Below are 22,716 nucleotides of genomic sequence, written 5' to 3' on the forward strand. Positions count from 1 at the left end.
CCAGTCGCCGTGCAGACTGCTGAAACAGATCTGTCAACAGTTTTATCATGTCAGTGTAGCATTAAGCAGCAGGTGAATGAACACAGTTAGTTTGTGTTGTGAATGCATTTGTGTACTTTTGTGGAACAAATGAAGCTGCAGTGGAAACACAGAGGAGGATGCTCTATACAGAACAGAAAGTATGAATCCATTCATTATGAGTCAACATCAGAATAGTGGTTCTGGTTTTTTACACCACGCTGGACAGGCGACGACTGTGTCTACATGTCTGTTCTGATGTTACAAGAGGAAAAGTGGTGAAAATTGGCGTGTCCACCTGGTTTTCAATTTACAATTCAGGCCAATAGCATCATGTGGTTAATGTTTGAAATAAATGAATGGATTCTACATCAGGGCCTGTGTCCACCCAGAACACTTTTTGTGCTGACAGCCCCCCGACCTTTCTTTTAGAGCGCTCTTTCTCTCTCTCTCTCTCTCTCTCTCTCTCTCTCTCTCTCTCTCTTGCTGCTGTTGCTAGGTTACAAAACAAGTCCTCTGACACTTCCTGTGTTCCTTCCTTGTGAATGTAAACACTGCAACGTTGGTCTACATTGAGTTTGCATACGATGGAGCGTAATATATCATGTAATGTAATGTGAGCGTAATATCATAATATAATATAATATATCATAATACATCATAATATCATAGATTACATTATGGGGTTGTCAGCGACAGCCAGGATAACTTTCTCCATCACCGTCACCGCCGCCATGTCTCCGGTTGTGTTGTTGGTGACACATGTCCCGCCCCTTCTTGGATTTTGACTGGTCAGTGTGAGAAAAGGGACATTGACGAGCGCTGCACTGTTTTAAAAGTTGAACAGATTTCTACTTGAAGTGCGCTCATAAAAAAAATGCACCACCAAGAAAGTTTCAGTTTTTTCAGTTCACTACACAATGTTCTGCATGAGCGGGGGAAACTCTGTCTAGATCGTCAATATCGTTGCCTTTGCGATATTAAAGCAGTACTAAAGAACTTTCAGTTTTGGTTGAGTTTGGCGGCGCCTGTGGACCAAAGCGGTAGTGTTTTGCCTGAAGGAAGACTCCATTTCCCATGAACACTAGCGTGAAGCCCTGTAAATACCCTGCATTAAAATTAACAGAAGACATCAAAACTAAGTTTCTGTTTCCAGTGGATCATTTCAAAGTGAAAACACAAACATAATCCATTGCTAAAGTGCCGTTTTGCCTGTTCCCTCCTTGTTGTGACTCGCAAAAGTGAACGTGAAACTTAAGTGAGAGCAGGGTTCCTACCATGCTCCTCAAAGCTGCTTAGTGCCAGAGAAAGAGATACAGACCCCCTCAGGCCATGACAGAGGTGTCATTCAACTTGTTGTAAGTCGATGTATCATCACAAAAGTTATGAAAATATTTTATGAAGGTTGAAAAGTTACTTAGTGCTGGTTTAAAATCTTGCATGTTTATATCTAGATATAGATACGATAGTGATATATCATTCAGCCCTAGTCCAATCGCAAGTGGTCACTTGAGACACATGTGGAGACGTATTTTACAGCCAGTTGAGGAAGGACTGAGCGCTGGGATCAGATCACTGAAGATGCAGGTTAATACCAGGTCTGAATCAGTGACTGTACAGTACAATGTCTCCAATGTATCCATGACACTAATAACAGTTTTCAGTTATGACGATAGCAAGTCTTTGTTGCACGTGTTGATATTGCAGCGACTCTTCTTTTATATTGTCCACAAAAGGACGTGAACAGCCATGTACAGCACCATGAGGAGAGAGTCTGAAAATACACACTGATAATCACATTTGTATGATTCACCACTTCCAGTCTCTGTGTGTAATACATAGTCACAAACTAGATTATTCCAATACACCAGCCTTCATATCGAGTTTGTCCTGATGCCAAGTGTCTGTGTGAGTTGTAAGCATCCATGCTAGCAGGCCAGTCTGCTTCACTGGAACAGCACAGCCAATAAAATCCAATAAATAACATTAAGATGAGGTTAAACAATCAAATAAAAAAAACTTTGCTCTGGTGGGTAAATGCATCCAATTAGATCCGAAAAATGTAAGAAACTATCAAAGAGTTACAGATTAGATGACAAAAACATTTTTAGGTATTACAGGAAACTGATTTTTGAGCACCAAAACATAATCAAACAAGTTTAAAATCCAAATTGAAGTTTTCATCTTCCAGGGTTTGTAAAGTTGTTTGTGTGTTTGTTGTTTATCAGATCTGGGATTTGGCTGACCCTGATGGCAAAGGTTACCTGGACAAACAGGTGAGTTGCATTACACTATGTGCTTCCAAATGAGTTTAATTGATATCTTTCTGTTTCTGTGTACCTTATTATTTATATACTTATTTATTCATGTTATAGTATAGGATGTTTCTGCTGAATCTCTTGCCTGTATACATTTAAATTATTGTTTTATCTCTTGAAAATTTAATCAACATATTAAATGAGCTAATGCTAGGCTGCTCATACAAACGTTTATTTTTTTCCCCCATATGAATAATTAAGGATGTAGATACATGTACTGTTTTTCCAGTGTGAGTTCTCTCTGGTCCTCACCGTGCTCTGTCTCTCTCAGGGGTTTTATGTCGCCCTGCGGCTGGTGGCCTGTGCTCAGAGTGGACAGGAAGTCAGTTCTTCCAGCCTCAACCTCACAGTCCCTCCCCCCAAGTTTGTGAGTGTGACCTTCTTTGTATACAAAACTGAACCAAAGCAAACTAACCTTGCAAAGACATGTCTTTAAAAGAATGTTGACAATACTTTGTTTTGTCTGATTTCAGAAGGACACCAGTAGTCCGTCTCTGACCAGCACAGCCTCCGCCCCCCTCGAGTTGCACTGGGCCGTCAGGGTACACACACACACACACACACACACACACACACGGAAACACACGCTCATTGGAATAACAATAATTCAATAGATGACACCAGACTTGGCTGTAATATTGAACTTCATTCATTCATCCACCATCACCATGAGCCCTTTATTTCATTTTAACAAATGCAAATCAGGATTTTTAGATAACTGTGTTTGTGTGTGTGTGTGTACATTCTTTGTAGCCTGAGGAGAAGGGTAAGTTTGATGGGATCTTTGAAAGTCTGGCTCCAGTCAACGGGCTGCTGTCAGGAGACAAGGTCAAGCCAGTCCTGATCAACTCCAAGCTACCTCTGGATGTCCTTGGGAAGGTATTGATACACACACATCAGACCTTTCTAGCTCTGTGAATAGATTCATACTGTTTATAAGTTACCATGACAATGTCAAGAGTGGCTGCTAGAGCCACTGTTCACTGATCATGGTATTGAGTGATGAACTGTCAGAGGACCAGGAGCCTGTAGTGCCTTTTTACAACTGGATTATATTACATATAGTTTTTAATTCATTAAAGGAGACATATTGTGTCCCTTTTCCACAGATTAAAATAGTTCCCAGGTGTCAAAATACCCCAAGGATCAAACATCACAGCTCTTTTCATCCTCTCAAAACAGCCCTGTTCCGAACGGCTGGTTTCAGTGCCTGTCCCTTTAAATGCAAATGAGGGGTTATGCAAATTTAAATGCTAGTTACATCACTGGAAGACAACTGAGGGAACAGCTCATAAAACCACATGGATTTGAACCTAGGGAGCCCTCGTTTTTTTGTCAATTCTCACATTTTGGGGGCCAGAAGGCAAGACAAACACCTAAATATATGTTAAAGAGACTTCAAAAAGTGATATTTCCATAATATGTCCCCTTTAATGTATTTTTGAGTGATGATGCAGTTTAACATATTTTCAAAGCAAGGCAGGAAAACAACAGACAACACAACTGACTACAAACAGTTAAACAAAGACAAACAGCAGTAGACACAATTATGTAGACAGGGGTACAGATATGCTTTGATTTTAGCAGCACAACTTATTTCAGTTGGTCACGTGATCCAGAGTGGACGGCCCATTAAGCCCTTTAGAACTACAGTGTAGGATGTCATTTTACACTTGCCATTCATCTTATTTTTGTGCCTTTGAGTATATCAGAGGAGAGGCCACGAGGCTACACCGTTCATACATTTACAAATTCAACTGAGAAAGCAAAGATGAATAAAGCTCTCAAAACTTAAATAGAGTTGAATATATGTGTAATTAGAATATGTCATCTTTATAGTTACTCCTTGAACTGAACATCTGCATGCTTCTCTCACTCATTTCCTGTGGTTAGGTTTGGGACCTGAGTGACATAGATAAAGATGGCCATCTGGACAAAGATGAGTTTGCAGTGGTGAGTGTGATCTTCTTCGTTGTTGCTCTGTGTGGTTTTGATTCTCTATAGCCTGAACCCTGGATAACAGACATATGCAGTGGCAATTTTAAGATAAGATAAGATAATATAAGCCTTTATTCGTCCCACAGTGGGGAAATGTACAAAGTTGCAGCATCAGACAACAGCAAAGGAAAGCACAGATTATAGCAATAGCAGCAAAAAGAAAACAGTATTTGTAAAAGAGTATGATTAATGAATATTAAAGCAGATATCAGTGGAATGTTTTTGTTAATATAAGTCCTAAATAGTCCTATTTTCCGTCAGCAATCACTTACATGAAGTATTTCAGCCTAAACACGAGTCTCTCCGTCACTCTGCTCTGCTGTAACCCGAGGAGAAAATTTTCCTTGTGGGATACAAGTGTTATCCAATGAGGAGAGAGAACAGCATGAAGGGCTGTGTGTGCAGCCAAGGGATGCGCGTGAATGTGGTGACGTAGCACGAGGACCAATTGATGCCTGACAAGGGCGGGGGCTGCTAACTCATGGTGCGTTCAAGGAAACTCGTACTTTGTGTTTTTCCTTCCTGTGAAGTCATACCAGTTCGATCTGGTACGAGTTCACGGGTCGGAAGTTACGAGTGGCCGTTATAGGGAACTTTCACAGACAACAGGACGGTAAAAACACGAGCTACGGGTTACCTGGAACGCTACCAAGTCGTAGTTGTGACTTGAAGCTGTAACTTACGGTTTCAAAAGCCTGCCTTGAACACAGCATTAGCCGAAACGGCCGTGCCGATGATATCTGCTTTAAGAATAAGAAAAGGGTAATTAGTTATGGTGTAGGACTCTCCCATCAGAACAGACTGAATTCTTCAGCACATGTATTCAGTGAGTTGATGAAAACTGATTCGGGTCTATGCTAACAATTAAGAAGGTCTTGAAGGAAATGTCCACTGGTTGTCCAGTAAGAACTGGTGTGAGTCTATGAATCCACTTAAAGGGACAACGAGGAGTTTTGGAAAAGCGAAGCGTTTTCACACTGCATTTATGAGCCTCCGCGCACACCGTAGAATTCTTTGACCGGCGCAAGACAGACTCATGTTTTCATTCATCAAGAATTAAAGTCAGAGGTTCAAAGAGGTTCAGTTACCGTCGTAGTTCTGACCATAAACAGTGATTCGGCGGCGTTATTCTCATGAGCGTCCGCGAAACCGAAACTAAGGAAACGCTGGTCGGCTCGCCCAGCATTTCCACCACCACTAATAATAACAAAATAATGATAGAGACAAAACGATATATTTATCGAAAATTAACAAGTATGGGTAGCGGAGATTCATCCACATTAACGTGAGACTTTTTTATAACCAAATATAAACTCCTCGTTGTCCCTTTAATAACACACACTCAGATTAAAATGCCACTCATTTATTACAGGTGGAATAAGATAGTCCTTTATGAAGGTGGGTTCTATTTAATGAGAAGAAACAGCGTGTACAGCGTTCATATGAAGTAATGATTAACAGAAAAATAAAAGGGAAGCTTGTCACTTCTCTTGATTACAAAGTATTTGATTCTTCTTCTTCTTCTTCATGCATGTTTATTTGAGCAAATGTTCATACTCATAATCTTATTACACCTGTTGCAAAACACTGATATGCTACAAATTCAGGAAACAAATAGTTTAGAGTCCCCGTGTTTAATCCTGCAGCTGAGAGAAGCTGTGTGTGCTGTGTAGTGTAGTCCCACCTCTGACCTATTCACTGTGCCAGTGCTCAACAGACCACCTACAAACAACAACACATAGCTGTGAATATTACAATGGCACCAGGATGCGTGAGATCAGATTACAACTGTGTCCAGATCGATATATATGTCACTGGTCCTGTTCACTCATGGTGTTGTTGTGCATCTTCAGTGTATTCATAGTATCCTGTGCTCCTCCCAGGCCATGCACCTGGTGTACCGGGCCCTGGAGAAGGAGCCTGTCCCTGCACTGCTGCCCTCCTCCCTCATCCCTCCATCCAAGAGGAAGAAGAGTCTGGGCTCGGTGTCCGGCTCTGTCCCCGTACTGCCGGCAAGCCCCCCACCTCCGAAGGACTCCCTACGGTCCACGCCCTCCCACGGCAGCATGAACTCACTCAACAGCACCGGCAGCTTGTCGCCCAAACACACACTCAAGTCTGGACAGGTAAGGCCACCGACACTTACACACAAACACCGCAGACAGCATAGTCAGATGAAATGATAATAACAGAATTATTGAGGCTCTAGTGGAAGTTCAGATGCACTAAAACAAATGAACGATACACCGATCAGGCCTTTTTGCTGCCCACATCCTTCAGAGTGAGATAGGCTGTCGATGGTCCTGATCTCACTTCTGTTACAGCAGCTGGTCTGGTGGTTGGCCACTGGCTAGAAGAGTTAAGCCCATTCTGAAGGCTAAACAGTAGACCATGCACAATATTGGGAAAAAAATTACATTGCGATATTCTTTTTCTGCAATATACTGTATATTGCGATATTAAAAATACAAGAATTTTCACCAGATGACTTGAAAAGCTCCTTTTAGAAAGGATTAGGTTGACTCACCATGACACCATTGTATTCTGTCATGTCATACCCTAAAATAAGCGGGGTCATCTGGGACTGAAGAAGGTTGCTTTGCATTCATCAGAGAGAGCTCTGTGATGTCATATTTTTTCTTTTGGGGATTGAATCTTCCTTTCCTGTTTCTCCCTCTTGCTTATCACTCACTTTCAGAGTGTGTGACTGACAGTATGTGCATGGGGTGGGGGGTGGGGGCTGACTGTGAGCAGACCGCTCAGAGACAGAGAGATGAATGGAGTTAGAGTTCTCAATGGGCCGGGCTGGCATGACCAATCAGACCGGCTACGCTGGATTGGGGGGGGCATCCCAATATCCCAATATCCCAATATCCCTCAGTCGGGATGGGTTTTAATTTTCTTGCCTGTTGAGAACTCTACAGCGGAGCAAGGAGCTGGTTCAGAGACGCTTTTCTGAAGCAGAACAAAAGTTAATTTGCTCCAAAAAACAGAGAAAACATTGCAGGTCCTGACTGTTGCACATGCCACATCGCAATGTCGATGCTCAAACGATATATCATACAGCCCTACTAAACAAGCCAATAGTCACTCTCTATCTCTTTTTAGCTCTCACAGATGGTGTGCATTTTATCGGACTCACACACTTTGTAGAAATTGCACATGGCAGACATATGTTGTTTAGCTTTGGTGGTGGGAGGCAGGGCTACACTACACAGCACAGTGCTTCTCTCAGCCTGACTGACAACTGATGATCAGTTGGATCTTTCTAACTAACATACACACACACACACACACAGGCAGGGGCTCCCCTGTTGGAGTGCGTACTGTACCAGTGGCTTGGTCCTAACTGCAGAGACTGGGGATCCAGTCCGACCTGCTGCACTTTGCTGCATGTCCTCCCCTCTCTCTCTTTCTCCCCACGTTCATGTTTGTCTCAAACTGTCACTATAGTAAAGACATATAACGGCCCCATAAAACACACACACGCACTATAGATTGATGCCTGCACTGAGCTGGTAAGACCTTTTGATAGAACTAGAAAAAACATTTCCAAGAATGGAAATGGTGTGAATGCTGGAAGCAATGCTGAATGAGCTGAAGAAATTGTTGAAAGAAAGAAAGAAACAAGAAGAAAGAAAGAAAGAAAGAAAGAAAGAAAGAATCAAACAAAGAAGTAAAAAGACAGAAATGGAGTGAAAGAAAGAAAGAAAGAAAGAAAGAAAGAAAGAAATGGAGTAAAAACAAAGGAAGAGAAAAGGAAAGAAAGAAAGAATCAAACAAACAAAGAAGTAAAAAGACAGAAATGGAGTGAAAGAAAGAAAGAAAGAAAGAAAGAAAGAAAGAAAGAAAGAAAAAAAGAAATGGAGTAAAAACAAAGGAAGAGAAAAGGAATAGAAAGAAAGAAAGAAACAATCAAACAAACAAAGAAGTAAAAAGACAGAAATGGAGTGAAAGAAAGAAAGAAAGAAAGAAAGAAAGAAAGAAAGAAAGAAAGAAAGAAAGAAAGAAAGAAAGAAAGAAAGAAAGAAAGAAAGAAAGAAGAAAAAGAGAGGGGGATGATAGATAGAAAGAGGTAGATGGATGGATGGATGGATGGATGGATGGATGGATGGATGGATAGAGAGGGAAGGATATAAAAAGTTACGTAAAATACAAATGAAGGAGTAGAAGAAAGAAAGAAAGAAAGAAAGAAAGAAAGAAGAAAAGGACAGAAAGAAAGAAAGAAAAAAAGGAGACAGAGGTTAAAAAATAGGGAGGGGTATAGATAGATAGATAGATAGATAGATAGATAGATAGATAGATGATAGGACACATGTTAAAAGCTGCATCCTATGTCCTGGCTCCACCTAATTGTACTACTATTAAAGGGATAGTTCAACATTTTGGCAAATTGGCCCATTGCCATAATCGCTATAGTCATAGCAGTAGGTCATTACCTTTAATTGTAGGTGTAAGCTATTTTCAGTACGGCGGAGCGCAGCAGCTGGCTGCTCAGAGCTACGCTATGGAGGCTAACGGAATTTCTTGGTTTCCCTCGTTAAACTCATCAAATACAAAATCCCAAAACTCCACAGCGCTTTTGTAGACAAGTTGTGAGCTGCACAACCACCACGCTATGAGATAATGACGGAACGATACGAAACGGAGCCGTTTTCGAGGTAAATACATACAAAACCGCTGATGCGCGTTGCGTTCAGGGACAGTTTTTCAGCAAGCAGTCTCCGTATTTACCCTGTATTTACCTCGAAAACGGCTCCGTTTCGTATCGTTCCGTCATTATCTCATAGCGTGGTGGTTGTGCAGGTCACAACTTGTCTACAAAAGCGCTGTGGAGTTTTGGGATGTTGAATTTGATGAGTTTAATGAGGGAAACCAAGAAATTCCGTTAGCCTCCATAGCGTAGCTCTGAGCAGCCAGCTGCTGCGCTCCGCCGTACTGAAAATAGCTTACACCTACAATTAAAGGTAACGAACCTACTGCTATGACTATAGCGATTATGGCAATGGGCCAATTTGCCAAAATGTTGAACTATCCCTTTAATAGAGTTGGAAAGACTAAACGTCTGAACTTAAATTCATGAGAAAAATATAAATTGTTGGAGATGTTTACATCAAAAGTATAAAATAATTGAGAGCCTGATGAATTTGAGCTGAAAACCTGTGTGTGTGTGTCTGGGTGTGTGAGTCTGACGGTCTCTCTGTCTGCGTGTACATGTGCAGAAAGTAAAACTGTTAAGCGCCACAAAACTCCTCTCTCCCTAATGATCTGATTGTTGGCAGCCTGCCCTCAGAAGTTACCATGGCGACTACCATGCTTACATTTTACTGTGTGCAGTGTTGTGTTTGTGTGTTTGTCTGTTTGTGTATGTATGTGTGTGTGAGACTGTGTGTGAGTGTCTGTGTGTGTCTGTCTGTGTGAGTGTGATGCCTGTGTTTGTGCGTGGACATCCTCTGGCAGTCTGGTTTATCATGTGTGTGTGTGGGGCTGTGTTTAAAAACATCTTAACGAGCAGCCAGGCTGCACCTGACCTGTTCTATTTATAGACTTTGATAACGAGCTGGCCCCTACAGCTGGACCAACTGCACACAGAGCAGAGCAGAGCAGAGAGATTTGTGCTCTGAGCAGCTTCTGAAAACAGCCCAGAAAAAGAGAACCGTAACTCTTATCAGAATGTGCTGTCCTGACCATCGGGTGCATTAAATGTTTGTAGGGCAAAAACTTTTCTCAGGGTCGCAAGGTAGAAAAGGGGGGCATTTCTGCTTTTCTAAAAAAATCAGCTCCTACTTTTATATTGAAGTGGATGAGCCACTGGAGCGGGTCTAGCTGGACAATTAGGCTCACTGAGACAATTCTGTAAGTCTGTCTGCTGTTTTGAGCACATTAAATGAGACACGACAAGTGTGGCTACAAACCAGTGAGGAAATCATGTGTCTAGAGTTTAATTTGTGGCCGTGCTGGCAATTTATCCAGAAAAAATCCTGAATGTTTTTTCGATCCCTCTCACTCTAACGATGATGTCACTCACTCTGACCCAACCCCATACACACTCATTAGTGTGAATGCTGGAAGCATTCACACTATTGTTATTCGGTTCGGCCATTTTCTGCCTTTCTTTGTCATGTAACTAGTCCTTCATACTTTGTGCTATTTCAACAATTCAAATATCAAAATGTTCAGCCTTTTCGGGACAGGTGTGCTATGTCTTTTCTCTTTTCAACTATTCATACTTTTTGCAATATTCAACTATTTCTGATTTTTTCCCCATAGAGAATGCATTGGAACAGTCTTGAAACTCTTCAAATCTTCTTACTTCTTTCAGCCTTTAAAGCGTCCACATACTTTCAGCTAGAGACTTCATTCAAATTCTGAGCTGTAGACAAACTTCTAATGTATTCATCCTGTATTTACAACTTTTTCATAGCTTGCACCGTTTTTGAGATAAATCCTTTAAAAGCACATGAGGATTTCTGACAAATTTCACACTTTTCAATGAGTGTGTATGATCAGAGTGAGTGACATCATCGTTAGAGTGAGAGGGATCTGCAGCTAGACCCGCTCCAGTGGCTCATCCACTTCAATATAAAAAATGCCCCCCTTTTCTACCTTGCGACCCTGAGAAAAGTTTTTGCCCTACAAACATTTAATGCACATCAATGTGCTCAGACCACATTCTAATAAGAGACGGTTCTCTTTTTCTGGAGCACAAATCTCTCTGCTCTGCTCTGCTCTGTGTGCAGTTGGTCCAGCTGTTGGGGCCAGCTCGTTATCAAAGTCTATTAATAGAACAAGTGCAGGTGCAGCCTGGCTGCTCGTTAAGATGTTTTTAAACACAGCCCCACACACACATGATAAACCAGACTGACAGAGGATGTCCACGCACAAACACAGGCATCACACTCACACAGACAGACACACACAGACACTCACACACAGTCACACACACACACACATACACAAACAGACAAACAGACACAACACAACACTGTTCCACACAATATTTTTCTCATGAATTTAAGTTCAGACGTCTCTTTCTCTTTCTTTCTTTCTTTCTTTCTTTCTTCTACTCCTTCATTTGTATTTTACGTAACTTTTTATATCCTTCCTCTCTATCCATCCATCCATCCATCCATCCATCCATCCATCCATCCATCCATCCATCCATCCATCCATCTACCTAATTATATCTTATAACTGTGTAGCTACGATTCACAAATGTCCCTTAAATGCCTCATGTGGAGACTTTTTAGTTCCGTGTTGACAGGTAGCTGCACACACAGAAGCCTGTAGTGTGAAAATGTAACACGACTAGGGATGTAACGATTCACTCAACTCACGATTCGATTCGATTCACGATTTTTTGTTCATGATACGATTTTCTCACGATTCTTTTTAGATCATAAATGAGCTACAGACAAATTATGACCTAATAAAATGATCTTTTATTCATAAGAGAAAGATAGTCTGAAAAATTCACATTTCATAACAGATACACTGCACATCATCATTTATCACCTTTTATCACAAGTAAAACTGGTCCTATTTACAAATAGTCGTTCAATTAAAAAAAAAAAATCGAATAGGTTAGGAAAAGAGAGTGAAGTGGTATGTGTGCGTGGCGGCGGCGTCTGGTGTCGAACAAATGAATCAACCAGTGACTTTTGAGATAATGTAAGCTACTTCTCACCAGAGACTTTGTTCTCACGCATCGCGATTTTTTTTTATTTTCACCGATGCGAGTCGTCACGCATTTGTATCGATTTTTAATCGACTCACGATGCATCGTTACATCCCTAAACACGACAGGTTGTGAGTGTAACATGTGCTTCTCTCTGCCGCAGCACGTGTTGAACTGGGTGGTCCCTGTGTCAGACCGCGGTCGCTATGACGACATCTTCCTGAAGACGGACGCTGACCTGGACGGCTTTGTCAGTGGACTGGAAGTGAAGGATATCTTCATGCAGTCCGGCCTTTCTCAGAACCTCCTCGCCCATATATGGTAGAGATCAGCTCAGCTTCCACTCGTTAACATCTTATTATGGGTTTGGTGTGTCTGCAGTAATTGGTCATAAATAATTAACTGATGCTTCAAAGATGAATTATGAATTAGATGTGAGAGCAAATGCTTTGCTGGTAATAATGTTGTAAACATTAATAATTCAATGATTTTTTTTCCCCCATATAAGAGTTCATATGGTCTAATTAGTCAAATTGATTTTCTAAACGTTACAACCCAGAGGTAGTTCCTTTGATAAGTGAACTCTGATCCATGTAACTGAAACAAATCATTTATTAGTACTAATAAAGTAATTATTTATAAAAGTGCCTTATTAGTCTGTGGTACCATTAGATCTGTTAGTGGTCAGAAAATGCTTTACCAATAATGTTTTAAAAATGGATCATCCATGCTAAGTGACATTGACATTCAAACTGGTCAGGGATCAAATTTAGTTTTTTGGAGTTGTTGGATTGTGTATTTGATGAGTTTGATGAGGAAAACCAAGAAATCCCATTAGCCTCCATAGCGTAGCTCTGAGCAAGTTATGGCTCTGCTCCGCCGTTCTAAAAACAGCTTGCACTGACAATTAAAGGTAACAGACCTACTGCTATGACTATAGCGATTATGGAAATGGACCAATTTGCCAAAATGTTGAACTATCCCTTTAAGGGAACGACTACGTTACGACTATGTAGGGAACGTCTAATATTATAATTTCAATTTTGACTTCCCAATTTGTGGTGAAAAATGTTTTGTCCTGCATTATAATCATTATAATTTGGACCTTAAATGTCAATGTTTTAGATTATTTTGACAAGACTATGTATATGTCAAGATGAAACATTTGACTTTGTGTTAATTATTTGTTCACACTGTGGTCCGTCTGCTCAGTGACTGTGTGTTGACTGCCTGCTCTTCCCTGCAGGGCTCTGGCAGACACCAGGCAGATAGGCAAGCTGACCAGGGAGCAGTTTGCCCTCGCCATGCATATGATCCAGCAGAAAGTCAGCAAGGGCATCGACCCTCCACAGGCCCTGACGGCTGACATGATCCCCCCTTCTGAGAGAAGCACTCCTGTACCAGTAGGTCCCACACACACACACACACACACACACACTACATGTTGACTGGAGCTCTGTGAGCTGTTTGGACATTTGCATGTCTCATGTTGTGAGTGCGGCTTATCTTGGAGTCGGTGGTTGAGTCTTGGCCGGGACACCGAGCCCCAAACGCTAGACAGGACAGCATGTGGTATGAATATGTATGAGTGGCAGGATGGGGGTGTTTACTTTTACAGCCCATATCACATAGTGAGACATGTAATATTTGTAAATACATTCTGTCCTCTGTGGATAATTGATAATGGCAAAAAAATAGAATGACTTTCAATTTGATCAACAGGAATATCAGCCATATTTAACATAAGGGGCCTCCAATGCTAAAAGCAGTTCCAGGTTACATTCCTGTTTATCCAGTCATTTAATACATGAACCAAATATTAGTCACATTTGGGTAAAGTCTTGAGTAACAACTGAAAGTGTTTTCTGAGGTCATTGGGCCTCATTCACAAACTGTTCTTCGTTCTACTTAGGAAGTTTGTACGGAGATTGTGGCATTCAGGAATGTTTTCTTATCCAGGATTTGTTCTTAGCTAAGAAAATAGTTGTTATTTAAGTGTGCACAAGTGATTTAGTGTACAGAGAAATGCATTAACTGTTTTAGGAACTGCTTTAAGAGTTGTAAGAATGATGTTTCTGGTGTGAGAGCTGAATGAACGATGACTATTTCACCATGTCACCACACCATATGCCTCTGTTGATGTGGGAAGCTGCAACTCTGACTGTTATTTACCATCATAGTAACTGAGTCATTTCTCTGTGGCTGCAGAGTATGTCAGGATACATGACTCCAGTGGGATCAGAGATGGCTGCTCTGTCTGAGATGAGACGGGTGAGTCCATTCTTTCTCTAATTCCTCGTCTTTCTCCTGTTTGAATGTCGGTGCTTCTTCTAGGTGTGAGATGTCTGTCCACATCTCGTTTCTTAAGCTGTATCAAATTCACTATGTGCCGAAGCTCCTCACAGTGGCAAGATAAAACAAGTGAACCCTAAAATGTGCTCTGAACCTCATCTAAAGTCAAATTATTTACCAACCCTGTCTCAGCTCTTTGTTGCACTTGAAGACCTTGGTCATTTTAACTGGATCAATGATTATAGTTATTTGTTGGTTGCAGATTTTAACTTGTTGAAGGTCATCTCATCTGTAGGCTTTATATCACTTATTTAAAGGGATAGTTCAACATTTTGGCAAATTGTCCCATTGCCATAATCCCTATAGTCTTACTGTACGTTCACACCAAAAGCGACTTGAGCGACCGCGGCGACCAGCTGCCATTCATTTTCAGTGTACGCTGGCAACCGGAGTGACCGGCGGCGTGAGTGACGTGACTTGAGCGACGAAAGTTGAGAGAGGTTCAACTTTCTGCAAATGAGCAGTAGCACGGTGACAGCCAATTGCGGACTGGGATTCTCACAGCGGGAGAAATTGAGAGAGCCTGAATGGACAGATCTGCAGCGCAACTTGAAAGTCCCGCCCCTTTGGTCGCTTGGTGGAATGGCCTGCTAGAGCTGGCAAGCGGCGCGATATGGGTGACCAGAGCGACCACAGGCGTTTTTATCGCTTTTGGTGTGAACGCACAGTTAGCAGTTATAGGTTTGTTACCTTTAATTGTCGGTGTAAGCTATTTTTAGAATGGTGGAGCAGAGTGGCGAGCTGCTCAGAGCTACGCTATGGAGGCTAATGGGATTTTTTCGTTTCCCTCATCAAACTCATCAAATACACAATCCAACAACTCCAAAATGCTCTCGTGGCAGACAGAGTTGTTTTTGAGGCAAATGCAGAAACTGCAACGTCCATCAACGGTTTTGCATGAATTTACCTCGAAAACAACTCCGTCTCTTAACGTTCTGTTATTATCACTTGTCCAGGGATTATGGCAATGAGCCAATTTGCCAAAATGTTGAACTATCTCTTCAATCGATCATAGAATTAGATAATGTTTTGAGTTCATCTTCATCTGATTTCCGCTCTAATGTCTGTGTGAGGACTGTTAAGTGAATCACGGACAATTAGGGATGGATGGGATATTAAATATGTGTGTACTGGTGGTGCGGAAGAAGATGAGGTCACACTTAATGTCCAGTCAGTGCTGAGAAGCTGCTTTCCAAATGTTTTCCTGCCACTGTCTTTGGTGGAGAAACAACCTCACTAGGGCTTAATATTATATTAAGAAATACGGTGTTTCCTTAAAAGTGTATTTGGGAGTGTGCCCCCCCATCCAACCAATTGTAACAAAAAATGAATATTTTAATGGAAAGGACCTATAACATACGCCTAATGTTTCATTACAATGCATTTCTCCTCTCCTCTGCGACGGGTGGCGCTCCCCCTTGCTCCTCTCACACACACACACACACACACACACACACTCAGTCAGGCCTCTCTCTCCACATCGTGGACAATAAATGAAACTAACTAACTAACTCCCAGTTCAGCCCCGTCCACTGCGCTTCCTGATCTCCTGGCCGTTAACAGTTAACATGTTGGTCCGAGTGGCCGCGGTCTGAGTGGACCCGTTGGTCCAACTGGCCCCAAACAGTTGGAGTCCTCCACCTGAAGCACCAAGGGCGAAGCTGCAGACGGGTGGACCAAACAGTGCTGCTCTCCCTCTGCCATCTTCAGTGGCGCTGATTTTTAAATTCCAGCGTTCACCACCATGGATCGATAACTGATCACATGATTGCGGCGCAGGCTTCGGGGGTGGAATCGCGGACGTCTTTCAGAATAAAATCCAAGTTTAGGGAAGTGACAAAATGTCGTTTTTCCTCCATTATATACATTATAGAAGTTTCTAGAAGTTCAAAGTCACCATTACAACTGTTGAGAACTCAAAGCGGAGCATGGAGCTGGTTTAGAGGTGTTTTTCTGAAGCAAAACAAAAGTTAACATGTTATTAAAAAAAACATTGCGATGACGATGCTCAATATATCGTGCAGCCCTAAACCTCACACTGTGACACCAAAGTGGCTTATTAGAGGAGAGGTGAAGCAATGAAACCATTCTCACTGAGTCTGTTGCACTTGGGTGTTGGGTGCTGCTGATGTTTCTACCTCTCCCCTCTCCCTCCTCTCTCAGGCTATAATGTTCAAGCTGTGGGTAGGTAACATGGACCGACGCTGTACCCACCTAAATGCTTTCAGTGGCTGGTTGTTCAGGCTGATTACTGGAAAGCATTTGCACAATGTTTCTCTCTACTCCAGTGCAGTGACAGTTTCACCCCCATCAACTCTCTGCTGATCAAGGGAAGATTCGAGATTCTATGTATTTCTAGTCATCCTTCAAAGATGAGAGTAAAGCAGGTGCAGTCCGTGCTAGCCGCTGTGTGTGGCTCTGTCAGTCAAATCAAGAGCTTCCTGTGCAGTTCCAGTGACAATACTCCTTTTTTAGCTTGTATGGGCTGTGTCCTCTGTTCTTTTCTATTAGTGTAAATAACCCTCGAGATTTGCAGAAAAGTGTTGTTAAAGTCCAAAGTTCATCATAAAATAGTAAATCCTGAATCTTCCTCCCCATGGCAGAGGTGGTGACACTCCCCCCACATGTTGGTGATTGGCCCAGCCCCCACCTCTTGACTCCACCTCTGTGGTGCTCCTCTTATTGATGCTGCTTTCTCTCCTGTCCTCTCTTTACCTTGCTCTCCTTCCTGTGGCCTGGTCTGCCATGGCTCAGTTGGTGCCATTTCATCAACCCCCTCCTGCCCCCCTCCCCCACCTATTTTCCAACAAATCAGATTTACTTTGCCAACCTCTTGTCTTTTGGTCTCTCTCCCCTCCTCCTCTCATCTCTCTCTACAGGACAGCTCTAGTTCAGTGGGGTCGGGGGAGTTCACTGGCATCAAGGAGCTGGACGACATCAGTCAGGAAATAACCCAGTTGCAGAGGTAACAAATGACATGACGTGGCATCAGTGGGAGTGTGAGCACTTTTACAGTAACAGCACTTAAAGGACTATTCCGGGCAAATCAAATCTGGGGCTATGGTTTCCTAATATTTTAGGTCTAAACAAAAAAAAATGTTTTAATGTCTCCTGTTACGCAGTAGTTCTGTCTGTCCCCGCATCGCCATGTCAGCGATGAATGGGAGCCGACGAATCTTATGTTGTTTAGGCTGTTTACAATCCCACAAACAGCCTAAACAGAGTAAGATCGGTCCGCTCCCATTATACGCTGCTGTGGCGATGCGGGGACAGACAGAACTACTGCAGAACAGGAGACATTAGAAAGAAAATCTTCAGATTCATTCTTTTAGATCTAAAATATTAGGGAACTAGAGCCCCAGGTTGAATTTGCCTGGAATTGTCCTTTAAAAGATGCATTGAAAATGAATGCTAAGATGCAACCTGGAGTTTAACTCTTGTTTCACTGTTAGTTACTTTTCATTCTGAGATGAATATACCTGCTGATGTGTCAAAACTCTTCATATGTCACATCTAACATTAGCTCCATCACAAATCCTTCGTCATCACCTGCATCCAGACTTTTATCACTCTCTTCTCTGATAGGACACACATACCACATCATGTCCCCAATCATATGATCTTGATTTATTGTTATTCTCTCTTTGTAGCTGTGTCAGAAGAACCAAAACAGACAGAGAAAGGCCACATGAACAACTAAGATTAGATCAACAAAAATGCACCTGCATTTTTAAACACGATAACAGGATGATAATGTCTAGTATAGAACTATCACAGCATCGTTTTCACTCCTGAACAATCATGACCAGCATTAAAGGTTGACAACAGCCGCCTCTCCTAAGGAACGCTTTCATGCAAGACTTCACGTCTTCCTTCAGGATAGGCTAATAGTGCACACTCATTTCTGTTTTTTTTTTTTGTTTGTTTTTTTTTAGATTTTAAATTCTCAAACTCTCCTTTGCCCTTGCTAACCTTATTCTTTATGAAGTCACACTTCTGCAAGTTAGCAAAATTACAAGGCTTTGAATATTTGTTCCTTGAAAATCTCTTGTCACAACACTCATAATTCTCAAATTGCTTTGACACCACCCATCATCTTATTTTCTGTTGATTTTTTTAAATTGAGGTTTTAAGCACAGTGGCTTAAAGCTACAGTTGGTTAGTTGAAATTTCAAAACGATACAACATTCAGGTCCCTCCCCAAACCTCTGCGCAGGCACACAAGCTAGGGAGCAGGCGTACCGTATCCATAGCAGCCGGAGACTCCAAAACCATCTCACATATCTCTCACATGGGCGACGTTAGCCAACTGTTACAACAACAGTCTTCTTCTTACTAGTTTTCACTGTGTAGGCAGTCGTTGTCAATGGTGGCATCAGAAGTTTTGTATTTTTCATTCTTTCATGTACTACTATCAGAATATAGTGACAGTTCCAGCAAATATGACTGTATAATTGTCGCTGACTGTAGCTTTAACTGTTTTGATCTAAATGCTTTAATAGTTGCCTTAGTCCTTAGTTTTTATGTAGAAATCAAACCTGCAAAGCTTCTGGGCTCGAATGGGTCTGTATGAATACAATCCATAGGAAACCCTCACACACCTGTCCCAGTGTGTCAGTAGTTGCCCTGTGCAAAGTGAGGGCACTGAGCCAGACTGTCAGTGCTTGTTACACTGATGGATCAGTGCATGGCTTTACAAAGAGATGCTGACATGTAGTGAGAGTGAACAGCAGCAGAGGCTCCTTCAGCTGCCAGCTAAACCCCCCCAGCTCTGCATAGACACAACAGTTTACCGTACCTATGGTCTAGTGCTGGTGATAAAATGCACACTTGAAAAGGAATAATGCAAACAGATGTGGATGAGCTTAATTACTCCTCTTGGATTTGTGTCATCCTGCTGCTTTCCTCCTCCTGCTATCCATCCATCTCTCTGTCCACCCAGCCAAACATCCACTCTTCCTTTGATGTGTGTATTTTATCAATCTTTTGTTTGTTCACCACTTACTCTCCATGCTGCCTCAGCACACTTGCCTTTACCCAGTGGAATATTCTAAGGTAAAAACACAAACCACTGAATGTCTCTGAACTGGCATTCTGTCAAATCACACACACAGTGAGCGAGCAGGGCTGTACATACTACATGTACTTATGTATGTATAGCAGCCATATTGACTGACATCACACTCAGGGTGAGAGTCAGTGAATTAAAGTGTAAAGGAATCATTGTCTAATTTCTAACTAGTCACCTGCTTTTCCAGCATTATCAATCTAAAGTAATGAAACAAAGTTAAAGAATAAGATGTCTTTGAAGAAACAAGAAGAGAAATGGAACAACAACATATCATTTATTATCAGAGAGATCTCTAAGGTGTCATCAGCAACACTGCCTATCCATGCAGTGTTTGGTAGAACTGGAGCCAATACCAGGTGACATAGAGTGAAACCTGTGTCAGCTGGGATTGGCTCCAGGCACATTCTGCACTGGTTGCCGGGCTAAAACAAGGCAGACGTATAAAGACAAACTACTACTCGCACACAATTCATATTCACACCAATGGGCGATTTAGAATTGCCAGTCCACCTGGTGTGCATGTGTTTGGATGATGAGAGGAAGCTGGAGTACCCAGTAAGAGCCACACAGCTGGGAGAACATGCAAACTCCACCCAGAAAGGCTCCAGGCCTTCTGATTGAAGTGCTAGTAGTAGTTTATTTTGGTCGTATGCACATACAGTGAAAATCAACAATCAGTCAAAAAATCATCATTAATCTTCTGTCCAGACTAGGGTATATTCAATCCAATTTATGAGTCTTAAATTATGGCATATGCCAAAAAAGCAGTAGGCTGAAGCTACTGAGCTTGTACCTGTCTACTCTTTAATCCTACTCATGTGTTAGGTCTGAACTATTTACATTTCAGTGGTGCCAAAAAAAACAAAAGCCAAACTGCTTATCAAGGTCAAAACATAGATCCGGTATGGTATCTTTCTTCTATCTAGGCATGGCATCTTTATTTATATAGCACATTTCATACCAAGGCAACTCAATGTGATTTACATAAAGACAAAACATTTAAAAAGAACAGCATAAAAACAAAAAATCTAATCTATGGATGTGTATGTTACAGTTAGCACTGATTAAGTTCATTTTTTTTGGAAAGGGGTTGGGCAAGATGTTCCTATACTTGAACAAAAATAAATATAAAGATAAAGGAATAAAGGTCAAGTTAGCAGCGATACACACACTCTGCTGTCTGATATTTTTACTGATGCCAATTCATTGCAACATTCACATTGTCTCTCATTGCATTAACTTCCAATGAGATCTGATCTTACCTTTAACATCATGCATGTAAGATTCAGTCCAGTCGCCGGCTCCTTTTCCTCATCTGCTCATTATTCAGTTTGGTCAAAGGCTGCTCAGCCTTAGTGTGATGTCAGAGGAAAATGGCCACCAAATACTCCCACCAACATGTTTCAGTGTGGGAGAAATTCACTGCCGTGTTATTGTCTCTGCTGCAAGTCTCCTTAAATACACCCTTCTGTTACTGCCATACACCTCACAGTATAATTAATCAGGAAATACACGTGGTATTTAGTGGTCTGAGCCCACCAGACCTCCTGCTGAGTGGAGCCTGTGGGTTCTGATACAGTTCTGTGGCTGGGCAACTTTTAAAATATTTACAGTACTGGAAAAGTCAAAGCACTTTTTAGATGTGCGCTTTAATGATCTATCTGCTCAGTAATTAATTATTCATTCAGATAATACATTTTAAAGTAATTAAATAATAGGAAGGCACACGATGATTAATGACTGTGACCAGAGTTCCTGCAACTTGACTGGTTGGGGGAAGCAAAAAATCCTCTCTCCAAACCTGAGAGGGTGTCACAGTTAAAGAAACTTGATTGATGGGATTCATTATTTTCATAATTAATCAATTATTCACTCACATGATGAATTGAAGTAATTGGAAAGACACACTTCTTTCCCTCACACAGAGTGACAGTTTTTTTAAGCGTCTTTCACTTCGTCACATTGAGGATTTGATAGAATCCCAGTCCAGTATTTTGTGACTTGCCGATGTGTGTTTACAGCAGGGGGGTGGCAGGTACTTGATTTCTGTTGTCATAATTCTTCTTGTGTGTGTGTGTGTGTGTGTGTGTGTGTGTGTGTTTGTGTGCTTATGTTTATGTGCGTGTGTCTCAGGGAGAAGTACACTCTTGAGCAGGACATCAGGGAGACAGAGGAGGCCATCAGATATAAGAGTGCAGAGGTTCAGGTGAGAGCAACTTGTTCATCGTTCAGACAGCTTCAGCATGTAAACTGTTCGATCTCCAAGTGGACCATTACACTGGGCTATTAGCCTGGCTAACACCAGACCTCTTCTCAATGTAGATTGAGATTCGGTCTGGGAACCACCCGTTCATTTTTTCGTATTTGAGGCGTGGTTTATGAAAGCCCAGAGCTGTTTATTACGAATGTCTGTCAAATGCGTCTAGCCAATCGTATCAATCATACCTGATGACATTTGTAGAGCGACAGAAATCCGATCTAAACTACTTTAAACACTTTCTAACGCTGCATCGGAAGGTAAAGCGTCTACAGCCATCAATAAGCTATCAACAAAGTCACTTCGGTGTGTCGTCATCGTCTTGCTGCCCCCTCCCCAGTTATGTGATTGGCTCCCTCGTTCAGGGAAAATTGGTCCATAGTTTCCAGGCTGACTTGCAGAGCGAATAAATTTGCGCGCAAGGCAGCATGGGTATATCCACCTGTCCTTCTATATTCTGCAAACACATGTTTATATGCAGGGCCTGTGCCTACAGTGTTCATGTTGTTTTACCTAACTTGCTTTTACACTTATCTATGGGACCTGACAGTTGAGTGGCATTCGTCTGTTGTTAGCTGAACCACAACAGCGGGATCAGTCCTATAATCGCTGTCACTGACTGACTGACTGATTGATTGACTGAAGATGTTTCTATCACCAGTCAGCAGTGTCACGCTGCATCTATTGAGCCTCCCTGGTTTCCTGGTGGCTCAGTTACTGCAGAGAAGTGGAGGAGCACTTCCAGTACACTGAGCCTCACCTCCATTACAACAAGGGATGAGAAATGATTTGCGTATATTCTCATAGTCCAAAAAATAGAATAGTTTATGAGACTATCATCTTGTCTGAAAAAAATGTAAACGTTTCCTTTTTACTGTCGTATATTCGAAGAATGGTCAACAAACAAGCTACTCTCATGATATGTATCGTTCCTGAAGGAGGCAGATCTGAACATAAGCCTGAGGCTGAGTAGCGAGAGCAGGAGAGACACGGGGAAGTCGCTGAGAACTAAGCTTTGTTTTGA

At 41.8% G+C, this 22,716-nt stretch overlaps 1 protein-coding gene across 2 annotated transcripts in view; it reads left to right on the forward strand.

Annotated features, from left to right (window-relative positions):
- eps15l1a (epidermal growth factor receptor pathway substrate 15-like 1a) overlaps positions 1-22,716 on the forward strand; it is a 52,345-nt gene that overhangs the window by 2,725 nt on the left and 26,904 nt on the right. The window contains exons 4-16 of one of the 2 annotated variants that reach the window (XM_085773509.1): positions 2,247-2,294; positions 2,608-2,703; positions 2,810-2,878; positions 3,090-3,215; positions 4,230-4,289; positions 6,218-6,460; positions 12,176-12,333; positions 13,259-13,415; positions 14,221-14,283; positions 16,528-16,548; positions 17,244-17,329; positions 19,387-19,419; positions 21,569-21,641. In XM_085773509.1, coding sequence (XP_085629635.1) covers positions 2,247-2,294; positions 2,608-2,703; positions 2,810-2,878; positions 3,090-3,215; positions 4,230-4,289; positions 6,218-6,460; positions 12,176-12,333; positions 13,259-13,415; positions 14,221-14,283; positions 16,528-16,548; positions 17,244-17,329; positions 19,387-19,419; positions 21,569-21,641 — 1,233 coding nt within the window. The remainder of the gene's footprint in view (positions 1-2,246; positions 2,295-2,607; positions 2,704-2,809; positions 2,879-3,089; positions 3,216-4,229; positions 4,290-6,217; positions 6,461-12,175; positions 12,334-13,258; positions 13,416-14,220; positions 14,284-16,527; positions 16,549-17,243; positions 17,330-19,386; positions 19,420-21,568; positions 21,642-22,716) is intronic. The other variant, XM_085773510.1, reaches the window with a different exon arrangement.

The sequence above is a fragment of the Trachurus japonicus genome, chromosome 4 (assembly GCF_045865225.1).
Source record: "Trachurus japonicus isolate A0001 chromosome 4, Traja_1.0".
Taxonomy (NCBI): domain Eukaryota; kingdom Metazoa; phylum Chordata; class Actinopteri; order Carangiformes; family Carangidae; genus Trachurus; species Trachurus japonicus.